Source organism: Phyllostomus discolor, chromosome 6 (assembly GCF_004126475.2).
Source record: "Phyllostomus discolor isolate MPI-MPIP mPhyDis1 chromosome 6, mPhyDis1.pri.v3, whole genome shotgun sequence".
Classification (NCBI taxonomy): domain Eukaryota; kingdom Metazoa; phylum Chordata; class Mammalia; order Chiroptera; family Phyllostomidae; genus Phyllostomus; species Phyllostomus discolor.
Genome location: NC_040908.2, coordinates 169,895,207 through 169,910,104, shown reverse-complemented (window position 1 = coordinate 169,910,104; position 14,898 = coordinate 169,895,207). Strand labels below are relative to the sequence as shown.

The 14,898-nt window shown below is 67.0% G+C and overlaps 1 protein-coding gene across 1 annotated transcript in view; it reads right to left on the bottom strand.

Annotated features, from left to right (window-relative positions):
* Positions 1–2,543: 2,543 nt before the first annotated feature.
* CARS1 (cysteinyl-tRNA synthetase 1) overlaps positions 2,544–14,898 on the bottom strand; it is a 35,759-nt gene continuing 23,404 nt past the window's right edge. Inside the window, exons 10-22 of the mRNA XM_028516037.2 lie at positions 12,967–13,079; positions 12,369–12,497; positions 11,893–12,022; positions 11,686–11,789; positions 11,315–11,412; positions 11,013–11,202; positions 10,610–10,678; positions 8,842–8,923; positions 7,878–7,958; positions 7,219–7,286; positions 3,771–3,830; positions 3,336–3,419; positions 2,544–2,854 (exon numbers count right to left, since the gene is read on the bottom strand). Coding sequence (XP_028371838.1) covers positions 2,720–2,854; positions 3,336–3,419; positions 3,771–3,830; positions 7,219–7,286; positions 7,878–7,958; positions 8,842–8,923; positions 10,610–10,678; positions 11,013–11,202; positions 11,315–11,412; positions 11,686–11,789; positions 11,893–12,022; positions 12,369–12,497; positions 12,967–13,079 — 1,343 coding nt within the window. The 3' untranslated portion in view covers positions 2,544–2,719. The remainder of the gene's footprint in view (positions 2,855–3,335; positions 3,420–3,770; positions 3,831–7,218; positions 7,287–7,877; positions 7,959–8,841; positions 8,924–10,609; positions 10,679–11,012; positions 11,203–11,314; positions 11,413–11,685; positions 11,790–11,892; positions 12,023–12,368; positions 12,498–12,966; positions 13,080–14,898) is intronic.

The following is a 14,898-nucleotide window of genomic DNA, read 5'->3' as shown; positions in this document are numbered from 1 at the left end:
GAGTCCTCACTGCCTCTGTCCAGCTCTGAGCTCCTGCCCACGGGCCACAGTCCCTGTGTGCGTGCTCCCTGTGGCCTCCCCTGCCAGCTGGGGCACCTGGCTGCCCTGCCCCTGCTCACTGCTCCTTGTCCGGCCTCCCTCGGCGGCCGCCCCTAGACCGAGCTCAGGAGGATGGGCGAGGGCTCCTCCCCACCCCAAGGGGACTGTGGCTCATCTCGGCGTCAGTGAATGACGGCCTCGCCCCAGCCCACCAGTGTCCTGGGTGGGCCTCATCGTCCCCACTCCCAGAGGAGGAAATGGAAACCCAGGATGGTCACTTCCCGAGCCCCACAGCTGAGAAACAGCCGGACCCAGCCAACTGGCCTGCAGGGCAGCAGCTTGCTGAGCGGCCCCCGGAGCTGGCAGAAGGGAAGGGGCCCCCCAACGTCCCTCCACTGGGCGGTGGCACCCAGATTACGAGGCGCTCACAATATGGGCACGTGGCGATGCGCGGGACGGAGCAGGCCAGCAGCGGGCTGGTCCGCGGAACGTCTCCAGTGTTCCTCGCAGGGACGCACAACCCGGGTGGATGTGCGAACCTCGCACCCTCGGAAGGGAGGGGTCCGGAGGCGTCCCCAAACTGTGACAGGCTCTCAGATGGCCTTGCAGGCACACTCTGTCCCTGTCCCAGGAGTTTTCTGCGCAGTTTGATTTTTCGGTAATGAACCTGGTATGTTCACAGCGGAGACACCAAGGTTTGTTTTCGGGAGAAGCAGGGGGACACACCTGGCTCCTGTCTGGGAAGAGGCTTCTCGCACACGGGAACACCTTTCACAGGTGACCCAACATCATACAGTGAGGGAAACTTCCGCCCTGCCTGCTGGGGGGTGTCCCCCCCCCGCCCCGGGCATCCTGGCGGCCACTAATGTGCCCAGCCCCGCTTGTGGGGATCCTGAGAACGCTGTCAAAAAGCAACCACACGGCACACGCCTGCGAGGTCGGCGCTTCCCCGGGGCCCAGCGCCGTCCGCCCCAGCCGGCGGTTGTCACTCGTTGGTCCCTGTCCTTGTGTCCCAACCCCGATGGTCCGAAAGCTTCCCTTTCGGTCAGGCACCCGATGGTCCGGGGCCCTGTACTTCTTCTGCGGGCCTGCACCGGGCCAGCTCTCGGAAGAGCGGGGTGGGACACGGCTGTGCAGGGACTCGTGGTCTCCACAGCCAGGAAATGCCTATCATTCAAACACCGAGTGCCAGTGCACGTGGCTTCCCCAGTTCTCACGTGATGGCACGGCAGTTCTCCTCAAGGTCCCCGATTTTACACTCGGAACAGGCCCCACTGAGGATGCGCAGCACAGCAGCGAGCTCCTGCAGGGAGCCCTCTCCCAGCGACTGTGCGGCTCTGCGGCAGACGGCACTTCCGAAACGGTGGCAGTGGTGTGTCGGGGTCCTCGTCACTCCCCTCCCCTGAGGGGACGCCACAGCGTCCCCTTGAGCATGGCCTCTGGAAGACCCTGGAAGTGGGACACTGTGAGACTTCTGGGCCCGGACCCCCCCATGGGGCGTGCAGCGTCTCTCTAGGGACAGACACCTCTGGAGCTGCAGGCCACCCCCAGGCAGCCCCAGGGCCGGGCGCCGTGTGCGGGCCATCTGGGTGGGAGCGGCTGACCGGCGAGGTCAGTCGGCCTGAACGTGACCGTGTTGTTCCAGCCACGATGGTTCTGGTGGCTTGTCATGTCGCAGGGGGTGGCTGGAACGAGCTTGTGTCACCGTTTGGGGGCCTGTTTTTCTTACTGGCTCACACTGAGCCCGTCCCCCTGCCTCCCAGCCACCGTGCCCCCCGTGACTGCGGGTGCTCCCGAGCGGCATCGAGTGCTGGGGACAGACACGTCATGTCACACTGCGCAGCTGCGTCTCCCGGAGAGCGCCCTGCCGGCGGGGCTGCAGTAGCAGAGGGCACGGGGCCCTGCCACGCTCACCCACAGGGCTGTTGTCGCACCCACGGCCGCGACCCGGATGGTCCCCCCACCCAGACAACATGGCCTTCTGTCCCCGGGGAGCCGACGGGGGGCTCCCTCGTGGGTGGGGGTCAGGACGGCTAAACCTGCTACCGCCCAGGGGTCGCTCTCAGCCCTGGTGAGCAAGAGCCTGCGGGCAGCTGGTGAGGGCCTGGGGACCCCGGCTGCCCTGCTGTGTGCAGACCGCCCCCTTCTGGACCCCGGACCCGCTGCCGCTGTGACCGGTGTGCTGGGCAGAGGCCAGAGCCCACCTGCTGAGCCGGCCGCGGGGGGCGGTGGCAGGTGGCAGCGTGTTTACTCCTCATGACAGGAGGCTGCCCGAGCAGGCCTGGTATGGGGCGTCCGTGGGTCCAGTGGCCTGAGCCTCCTTTTCCCGCTCCAGGCCGCCCCAGGGGCCCACACGGCCACCAGCTGACAGCAACCTGCCCGGCGTGGGAGGGCGGGGCGCGGGGTTCCTCGGCCGGCTGAGGCAGCTCGGCGGCGACCTGCTGAGCGTGTGGCTGCTGGCCCTAGTGCTGCGCGTGCGGCAAGGACAGAGAGCGGCGGCCGAGGCCAGGCGGTGGGGCAGACTTTATTACTGCGGTCCCTGGGCCGGTGGCGGCCCGGCCGGGTGAACAGACGCCAGGGCCCAGGGCCCATCGTGAACACGCTCGGGGCGGGGCGCTGCCCCTGCTGGTGCGGGGGCGTGAGGCTGAGGCCCGGGCCCCACGCCCGGCCCCTGGCCTGGTCACGGGCCGCCCCCGTTCTGGACCATCTGCAGGTACTCCGCGTGCAGCTTCTCCTGGGCCTCCAGGAGCTTCCTCAGCTTCTTGGCTTGTCCTTTGCTCAGCTCCTTGCCGTCCGTGTCGTGTGTGGGCAGGCCCTGCGGCGGCGAGAGCACAGGTGTCACCGAGTGCGCGGACCCCTCTGAGCCCGGGCTCCTGGGCGCAACACGCCCGTCCCCGCCGCCGAGACCACCAGGCTGGGGCGGCCTCCCGCCTGGGGTGGGGCCGTGCCCCCAGCAGCAGTTCCGACGTGGCCGGCCAGCAGCGTGGAGCGAGGGCGCCCAGGCCCGTAAGGGGCCTGAGGGTGTCAGACAAAACGAATGGCCGAATGAAGAGCCTGGGCAGCGGGCAGGGCTGACCAGCCCGGGAGGGAAGACCCGCAGATTCTCTCTTGGGCGGTCCCGCTCGGGGCCGCTGCGGAGGGGGGTGGCTGCAGGCGCCGGGCCTAAAACCGGCGCCCGCGGATGCCGCCTCCCTTCCAGCCGCTCCCCAGACAGAAAATCTGCTCCCCGAGATGACAGGTGCCGTCACCCCATTTGGTGGGTCTCACACAGCTCTGAAAAGAAAGCGGGTTCTTACGTTTTCGTCAAACTTGGAGTATTTGTCCCGTTCCGACAAGAACAGCTCACTGGGCGGGATCCTCATCTTGGCCAGCTTGGCCGCCTGGAGCAGAGACACGCGGTCAGCACCACAGGGCCCACGCGGCCCTCCGGACCACACACCCCCTCCCAGCCCGGCCCGGCCCCTGGACTCAGGACTCAGAGGCGGCCCGGTGGGCAGACGGAGCGAGTGGACAACTGACCCTGAGCAGGTGCTTTGCTGTGGGGACAGTGGGGTCTACAGGTGTCACCCGGGGGGTCACGCCCGGCACAGGGCAGCTCCCTTGGCGGGGCTGCTGTCCCCTGGGGTGTGTGGTGCGTGTGAGGAGGGCCTGGGGGGGGGGGGACGCTTCGGGGGACGGAGACACAGAGAGCAGAGGCCACGGGGCCGAACCCCCCCACCCCCAAGCGTTACCTCTTGTTCTTGCTTTTTCCTGGCGGCCTCCTCTTTCTTCTTCCTCCTTTCCTCCTCGACCTAGGGGACAGAGCGCAACCCCCTGACTGGGTCCGCCCCAGGCACCCCTCTGGGTGGGAGGCGGGACAAACAAGGACCCTGCCGTGCCCTGGGGTGAGGCCCGGCCCGCCCGGTGTATGGGGGTGAGCCACCACGTGAGGTCGGGCTCCAGCAGCGCCTTGGGCCCCTGCTCTGCAGCAAGGGCGCACGCTGGGAGGCCAGCGCACAACCGGAAGGGGAGCTGGCCAGGGGTGGGGGGTGCGCTGTTGGGGGCCTGGGGCAGATGGACAGGACCAGAGTGTCTCTGGGGCCAGGGACGCAGCCTGGGTTAATTCCCAGGTGAAGGGCGGTGGGGAAGGGGGCGGGCGCTGCAGGAGCGGCTGGAGGTGCACTACTTCCCAGCCGGCAGGCCAGGCAACATCCCGGGGTGAGGGTGGCGGGTCCTGGAAGGAGGGGCGGGACCGGGAGCCTCGGGCTTGGGTGTGGGCCAGGAGCCGGCAGGGCTGGGTGCCCGTCGGGGTAGTGGGGGTGGGGGGTTCCAAGGTTGCCTCGGGGCGTCCGTCCTACACCGCTGCGTGGACAGGCAGGCGGCCACCAACAGGAAGCAGAGACTGGTTTGGGGAGTCAAGACCACACGCTCCCTGTTGGACACCTGGGGCTTCAGGCGCTTCCTGGCCCAGCGGGGCTCTCGGGTGGGCAGCTGGACCCGGGAGTCCGGGCACAGGTGGGCTCGGGACCAGGGGCAGTCCTGAGAGAGCCCACAGGGGCTGTGGCTGTGGGTGGAGATGGGCCTGCTGGGTGGGAAGCCGACTGGCAGGACGGCTGCAGCTGGAAAGCTGGGGGGCTCCCCTCCCCCCGAACAGGGTGTGTTTGTTCATCTGCTGGGGGGTGTCCGGGGTGTGAGACGAGGTGCCAGAGAGGCCTGGGGACCCTAGGGCTTCGGGTGCTCCCACTGCCTGCAGCTGCGTCACCCGGCAGGGGGGCCACACCCTGGGGACTTCCTCGGGTTGTTGAGCTACTGGCAGGAAGGCTCAGCCGCCAAGGGGACGCCCCCTGCCCCCAGGCCTCGGGCCTGTGAGGGCCTGCAGGGACAGGCTGGGGCAGGGTGGGCAGGGCCAGTGAGGGGGCTGTGTGCGTGCTTCTCCTGAGGCACCGCCCTCGGCCCCACGGCCCCTCCACGGCAGGGTCCCAGCGGGCCTCATGCTGCGCTGCCCAGGGACAGACACGACCCCAACACAAAACTGGGGTGACTGAACGTGACAGAAATGGTGTTACAGGGTGCAGCCAAGAGGGGGGGCCCCAAATAGGCATTTGAAATGGGGTCCAGAACTCAAGGTGTCTAGAAGATTTTAGGATGTCTTCATGCTCCCCCCCGCCCCAGGTATGGGTTGGGGGAAGGGACAAATGGAGCAGGGCCTTTGAAAGCTGTTTCTCATAGCAACAGCCTTGCAGCTGACCTCTGGCGTGGTCATATAACATATCTATAGCCTTTGGCTGGTCACTTAAATCTGTTAAATAGCTGTGGCCATGCTCAGAGCCAGGGGAATGGAAGTAACTTCCCCACCCAGATGTAATTGGGGGGCTGGTCTCTCAAGTTACAGCGCCTGCATGGGAGCTTGGAGAAGACTGGCTCCAGGACATGGGGCCACACCTGCCCAGACTCACCATGGCAGCTCAGTAAAGCTGGAAGGGTATGAGTTCTGGCATGTGAGGCCGAGTGTGGGAGGAGTCGGAAATGGGGCCGCAGAGGAAGACTGGCACGGGGATTTAAACTGAGAGGTGGTAGCCATTGAGGGGGAGAACCATGCAGCTGTGGAAGTGCAGAGAGGGTCACAGCTACTGAGGAGAAAGAACCACACAGCTTTGGCAGAATGGGGACTCCCATGGCCCTGGGAGAGAGGGCCACGTGCCTTTGCCAGAGTGGAGACCCCCGCAGCTTTAGAAGGGGGAACCACCACCTGGTTTTAGCAGAGATCCCGGCGACTCAGCTGAGGGTGCCGGGAACCCAGGGAGGTCTCCCAGTCGAGATGGAGTACTAACTGGGAAGAACCAGAGGACTGCCTGAGCCATGGACTTCTATTTCCTTTCCTGAGATACGGTACTGTGGACTGGGCAAAGGGGGAGGGAAGGAAGGAAGGACTGTGTCTGTGGGTTTTTAAGAGACTTTGGGATTTTTGATAAAGACATTAGGTCACTACTTTAAGTTTGTATAGCACTAAATAAACATTCCCTTTCCTTTCCACAAATCTCTGGCATTGAGAGATGTCTTTCCTCTGGCGGCGGACATGACGGACCTGGGGGCTTTTTTTTCAATAATAGTATATCATCCCAGGCCCTCCTTGTTTGTTCTGTAATAATGGGGGCGGTCACGTGGGCAGACCCCAGCTGCTCGACCTTCCCAGCGCAGGGGCTGTGCAGGAGGCTCCCAGGCCGCACTCCGTCCAGAACGCCCCTGGTGCCCCAGCCCCTCGCTCCGCCGCCTCCCGCCCAGTTCCTCTCCGGCCCGGGCCTGCCTGACCAGCCCCCCAGCTCCGCTTTCTGGACGCCCCGGGGGCCCTCCCTGGTCTCCACACTCGCTCTTCACGGCGCCCCCTCCCATGGTGCCCGCCCCCCACTTCCTGCGGGGTGGGGGGCCAGGGGCCTCTGTTCCCACCATCTGCGCCCAGCAGTCCTGACATGTCCGGCTGCGTGTCCCCGTCTCCCCTCTGCGGGACACCAAGGGCTCGGGAGGGCAGGGGCTGTCCTGACCCATGGTGGCCTGGGGCTGCCGGCCTGGCCCTGCCAGGGAAGGCACCGCGCTGCCCAGGTGCTCGCTTGGGGAGGGCGGGCCCCACCCCAGTGACACGGGAGCCACCACTTCGGGCAGAAGCAGGAAGTGACCGAGCCTGTCGGCTCCACCGTCGGCTCCAAGTGGCTAATCTTCCCTCAGAGCCTGGGAGTTAGGTCACAGAAAGCGGTCGTTCCTTAGAAGACAAATAAGCTTTTTTCTTGTTATCAAATTGCCAATTAGTTACCTATCTTGTTATTTCTTCCTTCTGACATTTACAAATCCCGGGATTTTTATACAAGTGCCAAACCGACTCTTGCCCTGGCCGGGTGGCTCAGCTGGGTGAGCGATGTCCCATGCAGCACAAGGTCAGGGATTCAATTCCCGGTCAGGGCGCATGCCTGGGTCACGGGTTCGACCAGGGGTGGGGGAGGGGGGTGTGCGTGCAAGAGGCAACGGACTGATGTCTCTCTCTCACACGGATGTTTCTCTCCTCCCTCCTCAAAATCAATAAATGTATTCTCACGTGTCATATTGAAACACAGCAAAAGAAAACCAACCAAAAAGCCCCAAAGCCAAGCCTTCACAAGGCAAAGCCCACAGACCCCGGAGGTGCCCCGCGGGCCAGGCGGCCGTGCTCACCCTTCTCTTCTCCTCTCTCTCCCGCAGCAGGGTCTCCCTGTCCACCAGCTTCACCACGGTCGGCAGGCCTGGAACAGCAAGTGTCCATGAGGGAGGCTGTGGCCCGGGGCTGCCGTCCGTCCACCCTGCCCCTCTGCCGGCCCCCCAGGTGCGCCTGGCTCAGCACGCCCTCCACCCCGGCTGCCCTGCCCACGGGCCCCCTTTCTTGCTGCTCCTGACAGACAACCCGCAAACCATCCAGTGAGACGCGTCACCTGAATCTTTAAAACCCGACCATCTCCTTTCCAACCCAAAACACAAGCTGTGACCCTCGCTGGCCGTCGTGTGCCACAGGCTGTCTCCTAAGCGACGGGCCCTAAGGAAAGGTGGCCGGTGGCCCAGCAAGAGCAACGGCCATCGGGCTGCAGGAGGGGACGCCGTGACGCCTGCCAGCAGGGGGCGCTGGCGAGGACCCTGGGGAGGTGAAGGTTGGGGGCGCCCTCCCAGAGAGCTGGGGCCCCGCTCCGGGACTCTCCCGGATTCCTCAACACGGAAGGAACGCGGCGGCCTGGGACCCCACGCCGGGACCCCCTCCTGCTGCTAGCACCCCTCCTGCCTCGCTGCCCCTGGCGGCGAACGCTCCTCCCCTCGAGCCGCCGGGAACCGCGGCGCAGACGCACCTTCGTGGTCCTCCAGCCGCACTCCGAGCTCGGGCAGCACGTCGTCCCGCAGGGCGTCGCTGAGCTGCAGGACCTCAGGCACTGGGCGCAGAGAGAGAGAGGCTCAGGGGCGGCCGGGACCCACGGGACGCGCGTGTCCCCAGACCCCCGAGTCCCAGGAACCCCGGAGGGAGCCCAGCCGCTCGACCCGCTGCCACCCCAGCCTGGGTCTCGTTCCCAGGACGGCCCTGCCTCAGGACTCGCTTGGAGGGTGCACGACTGGCCCCGGGACTCCCCGGCGGGGAACAGTGTGTGGGGGTGGGGAAGGGGGGCACGCACAAGTCGTGCCCATGGAAACTTGATCCCACTGCGTGGGAGGGAGGCTCGGTGCGCACCACGGTCCCCTCTGGGACCCAGACCCCCCAGGGCACACTGGCTGTGGGCCTGTGGCCTGAGGCCACCCAAACGTCCTAGAAAGCCTCTCCCCTCCACACTGCTCTGGGCCACCAGGCCCAGGAGTGCCATAGCTCCCAGCAGGCACTGGCTGGCGACAGCCAGAACGGGCTGGAGTGAAGGAGGTGGCTCTCTGGGGACAGACACAGCTCTGGGGGCTGTGGTGACCCCCAAGGTGCCAGCATCTCTCACCAAGAGACCCTGGTCCAGCGGGGGTTACGGACGGGCCAGAGGCTTGGGGGCAGGGGTCTCATGCCCCACCTCAGTGACTTCCAGCGGCTCTGCTTCAGCCAGGCCTTGCACACTGCCGGCTGGGGGGGGGGGGGGGGGGGCTGCGAGGACCCAGAGGGCTTGCTGAGGCCGCCTGGGGACAGCAGCCGGACCAGGCCCGCACAACCTGGGTCCCAGAGGCGCCCAGGACGCCCCACAGGAGAGAAGGACCGGCCTGAGAGCCAACGGTGCCGACGGTGTGAGCGCTCCCCAGGGCCGGAAGCCGGCAAGGAGGCGCGGGCCCGCGGGCCGCTGAGCTCACCTTTCCTGTCCCGGGCGATCCTGCGCACGCCCTCCCTGAAGTCCGACAGCGCCTGCAGGTACGGCAGCACCGTGCTCTCGAGCTGCGGAGAGAGAGTATCCTGCCTGAGAGGGGCCCCTCGGAAAGTACCACACCCAAGCCCGGCACAGGCACGGCGCAGCCGGTCGCCAGCGGGCACGGGGGCCGAGGCGCGTGTGAAAAGGCCACCTCGCAGGTCCCACGCGCCTTCCTGGGCGGGCAGTTCCTGACAGGCCGGACACCGGCTGGCCCCCACAACCGTGTCCTCGCCTGCCAACCGCACACACACACACTCCCTGCTGGGCCACGGGCCCTCGGCAGACACGGGACGGCCATGGAACACGGAGCCCGCTGGGACAGCACCGCCGGGGGAAGGCGGAATCCAAGCCGCGGAAGTAACAGCTTCCGGAAAATCTTGTCACACCTGCCACGTTCTCCATCCAGCCTCTGGGCCAGGTCTCCCTAGTCTCTCCCGTTACCTGCCAGCTTTGTAGCCAAAACAACAGTTAAATGCAAATGCCGGTGAGGCTGAGGAGCCTTCAGGAGGCCACACCTCCCCGGGCCGACCCTGCACATGGAGAGGGGCGTGGCCCTTTCCCTGCACCCACGCAGGGAGACAGGGGTGGGAGCCCCGCTATAGGGAGGGACGGCGGCTCTCACGGCTGCAGCCTTGGCCAGCGGTCCAGCTGACCGCTCAGTGCTGGGCTGCTTCACGACTCGGGAGCTGCCTCCCTGCTCCTGAGACACTTGGGTCTGGAAGCGAACCCTTGAGCTTCAGATGGCGGGGACTGCGCGGTGCCCTTGGGCCCAGCAGGCTCACCTAGTGCGCTCCTGTGGCCCACAGAGTTCAGGGGGACCCGAGACCACAGCCGGCTGCAGGCTGCACCCCACTCCCGGGGCAGCAAACAGGAAAATCATTTTCATCAAGTTCAGAGGTGGCTGCCTGTAACCCGAGAGGGCTGTCTCTTGAAGGAAGTAAACACCCCGAGTCGCCGGCACGAGAGGACAGAGCGGCCGTGCGGCTTCTCTCCCTGAGCAGCACGACGGGGTTCCCACGGGCCCAGCCCAGGAGAGCCCGCGGAGAGGAGCTCCCGGGCCGATAGAAGCTGCAGCGACGCAGGCATGGGGCCCGGGGCGGCCAGCGCTCCTGACAACACGCCGTCTGGGGGCGTCTGTGAGCCCCACCGCGGGCCTTCCTGCCGCCCTGCCCTTCGCGTGGCATCCGACTCCTGGGGGCGTCTGGGCGGCAGCTGTCCCACTCCAGTACTCAGGTCACCGTGACGGTCCTGATCCCTCACTGACAGGGTGTCCCCGACTAGGGCTGGGTACAAGTGCGCCCCAGACAATCCAAAGGTGCCCTGGTCACGTGACAGCTGTCCCACAGTGGGAGCCGTGTGGGTCTGCACCCCCACCGGCCACAGCGACCACAGGCGTGTTCTCTCCAGAGGGTCCACGCCACCACGGGCTGCGGCCTGAGCGAGGCCTGGGCTGCGCCCTCTGGCCTGGCCTCCTGGGACCGAGCTCCGACGGACGGCGCAGTGGCGCCGGCCCCGACAGGCGATCCGGTAGGAAGGCCGGCCCCCACACGCCGCTCAGCACACGTGCACCGTGCTGGTGTGGCCCAGCACGGGAACCAGGAACGGGGGGAGCAGGTGTGGAAGGCAGGAGGGTGTCCCCTGCAGGGGGCACTGTTTCCCGGGGGCGGGCGACCCGAGGGCGGCAGGGACTCAGGCCCAGTGGGTGCACTCACGTTCAGGCTGCTGCCAGGCCCCCCGACAGGGAAGCCCAGGGCGCTCTCCTCCTCTATGGCCCCGAAGACCTGGGGGGAGAAACAAGTGTGGGGGGGGCGGTCCCCAGAGCCGGCGCCCGCTGGCCGGTCTGCACCGCGGGCTGCTGCACATGGGAGGGCCAGGTGGCAGGTCGCCCTGAGGTCAGCCTGTGGCAGGGACCCCAGACCTGGCCGGCATGCAGGTGCACGGGGTCGCGCCAGGTGGGCCCCGGGTCAGAGCTGCTTGCTCTGCTTTCCAAACCTGACGGGAGAAACTAAGGCACGGAGGTGTGGCCGCTCAGAGCCGGGACCGCAGCACGCCTCTGCTGGCACCAGGGCCAGAGCTCGCCCCGCCCAGCACTGTGCCGCCCCCGAGTGCACGCACCTTCAGCATGTGCGTGAGGTACAGCGCGACGTTCTCCAGCAGAGCCCGATTGGGCCGCCTCCTCGCGGCCTTGCGGGCAGCCACGTACAGGTTGCACTGGCTGACCAGAGCCCGCATCTCCTCCAGCGAGGTGCGCGTGTCCACGTTGTCACAGAGGGCCTCATGCACCGCCGCCTTCCTGCTGAGAAAGCTGCGTGGGGGGGGGGGGGGGACACACCTCAGCACCACAGCTGTAGCATGCCCGCTGGCCGGGCGGCAGGGGTCAGGGCGCGGCTGCGACCCCCGGGGAGGCTCCCCCTCACCTCTCGTTCAGCTCTGCCTCCTCCTCCCCCCACTTTTCGAACTGGCCGGTGATGTCGACGGGGGCTCGGAGAATGTCTTTCACGTTTAAGAAGAACTCCTGAGGTCAGAGAACTCTGCTGAGCGGCACGCGGACAGCTCGCCCACCCCGGACTCGCCGACGAAGCGCAGCTGTATTGATGGGCTCTCCCTCGGGCCCGGGCTGGGCCCACACGCACCGCCCGCCCAGCCGAGAGGGGATGTGGCCCCTTCGTTCTAGCTGGGATGCGTAAGCGGCTGGAGGACAGCGGCCGGCACCGGCTTTCCCCACGTGCAGGCCTCCACCCGTGCCCCGTTCCGGTCCGAGGGCAGCTCACCAGCCCGGGGCACTCACGTTCAGGAACCTCTCGTACTGCAGGGCGGACTCCATGGTGTTGGCCGAGTAGTCCAGGGTGTCCTTCCACGCGTGCATGAGGAAGGCCAGGCGCAGCTGCCTCGCTGTGGGGGGAGCAGCCGGGCCCTTACTCCCCGAGAGCCCCCACGGCCGGCCCCGCGTGTCCCGGAGAGCAGCACCCGCCCGCCGGGAGCGGCCGGTGCGCACCTGAGTGCTTCTTCAGGGCGTCCTTGATGGTGACGAAGTTCTTGAGTGACTTGGACATCTTGCAGCCCGCGATCGTCAGGTGGCCCGTGTGCAGGAAGTACCGCACCCAGCAGTCGTTCTCAAAGTAGGCCTGGGGCAGGGGGGCGGCCGCACGGCATGGGTGCTGAGCCCGCGGCCCCGGGCCGGGGCCTCCCCGCCCCCACCGTGCAGGCGGGAGCGGTGCTGCCTCTTCTGGGTGGGCCAGCCCCCCGGGAGGTAACCCTGGCTCCCACCTGGCCCGTCTGTCCCCGAAGGAAATGTTAATGCGGGAAGCAGGCCTGGACAATCAGGGTTTGGCTTTCTCGCTGACGGATCCCTGAGGGGGAGCCAGGCTGTGTGCAGACAGCCAACCCCCACCCCTGCTGACAGGCCTTGCTGACACTGCCCTGCCTGGGCATGGCCGCCAGGCCCGCCCCCGCCCCCAGGAGCTCGCCTACCTCCGACTGCGCCAGCTCGTTGTCGTGGTGGGGGAACCGGAGGTCAAAGCCCCCTCCGTGGATGTCCATCGAGGCGCCCAGGAGGGTGCCCGCCATGGCAGAACATTCGATGTGCCACCCCGGGCGGCCCTAGGGACGAAGCAGCCCAGTGACCAGCCGGCCTACCCTCCCTCCACTCCCCCGGCATTTGGAACCTCCAAGCCCCTGCGCTTTCCCGGGGCAGCTGTTCAATTCCACCTGGAAACGAGGGGGGCCACGAAGGGGACCCGCCCATGTAGCTCCCCACGGCTTCGTGCTGAGTCCGTGTCACTTCCCGATGCCCCCGCCCGAGGCTGTGGGCCATGGGGACCCTGTCACAGGGCACGTCATGGGGGGCTTGGCCCCAGGACTCTGTAGAGCTCAGAGTTAAAGCCCGCCGGGGTGCAGGGGCCTCCGAGGTGGTCCCGCACCCCGCACCCCCTGCTGCAAGACGGGCAGAGGGCCCGAGGGGAAGCGAGCTGCCCCCAGGCCCACGCAGCCCCGTGGCACCGGGACCTGGAGCCGGGCAGCTGTGCGCAGCACTAGCGAAGGACCCTGCCCGCGCCCCCTCGGTGCTCACCTTGCCCCACGGGCAGGGCCAGGAGGGCTCCCCCGGCTTGGAGGCCTTCCACAGGGCGAAGTCGTTGGGGGACCGCTTCTCACTCAGGCGGTCTGCCGAGACACTCAGGTCGCCTGCGGACGACGCGAGGGGAGGGGTCACTCAGCGTGGCCTCGTGGGCGCGACCGCCTCACTTCAGGGCCAGCTTGAAGAAGGAGTTTTCATCCCCGCCCTAGAGCACTTCTTTCGTCGAGTTTTAAGGAGGGGACAGAGATGGAGAAACACCGACCGGCTGCGTCCCATCCGCCCCCTGACCGGGGATCGAACCCATGACCGTGTGGTGCACGGGACGACGCTCCGACTGGCGGAGCGCATCGGCCAGTCCCCCCGACTGCCGTCCGTGTGCGACCGTGGTTGAATATGCCGCTGTGTCCCTCTGCCCCGAAGGGGTGTGGCCTGTCCGCATGCTCGGGAAGCTGCTGACCCGCTCACGGGCCCATCGCTGAGGGCCCGGCCCCTTCCACGCCTGCCTTTCCTCGGACGCTCGTCCGCTGCCCCCACAGCCTACGGTCAGTGACGGGCTTTGGTCTCAGGGGAGGTGACGTCACAGTGGCAGCCCTCGGGCACGCCTCGGGGCCCTGGCTGGGCAGGGGTCTCGTGTCTTACGACAGCCTGCCAGCTCACCTGTGGGCCAGGGCGGCACTCAGGGCCATGAAGCCTCCGTGTGCGGCTTCTCAGGCCTGGGGGTGGCCCGTCGGGACACTCAGTGACCCTCCTGTGTTCACAGACGGAGGTGACAGGCGACGGGGAGGAGGCCCCAGGCCCCGGAGGGCAGACGAGCCGGTCGCCCAGAAGAGAGCACAGTCAGCACTGGGGACGTGCAGGCCACGTGTCAGGCCCATACGACACTCCTGAGCGTGGGAACGAAAACCCGACTGGCGGCACCACCTGCTCACAGAGTCCCGTGGTCACAGGGAAGAGCTGGGTAAGGGGGCTCTGCCCACACTGAGTTGGACGGGGTCTGGCCAGGCCCCTTCCTGGGCGCTGCCGTCCCTTGTGGGAGACTCCGGAACAGGAAAGAGGTTCCTGGTGCCAGCTGCCCGTGCGGCGCGAGCTCATAAACGCCCCTTCCTGACCATCAGGCAGGCAGGTGCCGGGCACCGCGGGCGTTTCTCCCAGTTCGTGGTCAGAAGACCCTCCAAACGCAGAGCGCTCGGCAGACATGGGGAAGGGGCTGGAGACACAGCAGGGTCGTACGCACAGGGTCGGGCACTCCCCTTGCTCCGGTGTGACGCCGGGCAGCCCTGTGCTTCTCTGAAACCCGAACGAGCAGGACGCAGAGGCGGCCGGCACATGGGACGTGCGCCGCCCAGCTCCTACCCACTTCCTCGGGTCCCGGCGTCCCAGCGGGGACCACTTGAGAATGTCGGCGGTGGCCTCGTGACATTCTCTCAGCCGCCCTCTGACTGGCGACCGACACTTGGGTCTTTGATTTTTCATCGCAGCGAACGCAGCCACTCACGAACGTGCCTGACTTTTAAAATCCACTGTGGAAGTGTCTGCGGCGGAGAGAGGGGGGCCTCGCTGTGCACACACAACCCCCCCCCCCCCCCGCCTGACCAGTTGTCACTGTGTGGTGGTGACAGGGTCACTTGCTCGAGTCACACGGCCCCTTTCCTTCTCCTCTGGTGTCACTTCGGCCTCCCTGCCGGAGGCAGCCGCTGTGCGACCCTGCGGTGCAGGGAGGGCCTGTCGCTGGAGTCCCGACGTGCAGACGGAAGAGGACACCTCCTTGTCCCGGGGAGTCACGTGGCCGAGTGTCACCAGTGGGTGGAAGTGGAAATACGTGTCCCTAACGGGGGTGCGTCCCTGTCGCCCCTGTCTGCTGCCGAACTCCCCCGCTCGTCCCTGGAACGCCAGCCGGTTCCAGAGTCAGCCTGCGAGCAGACAGGA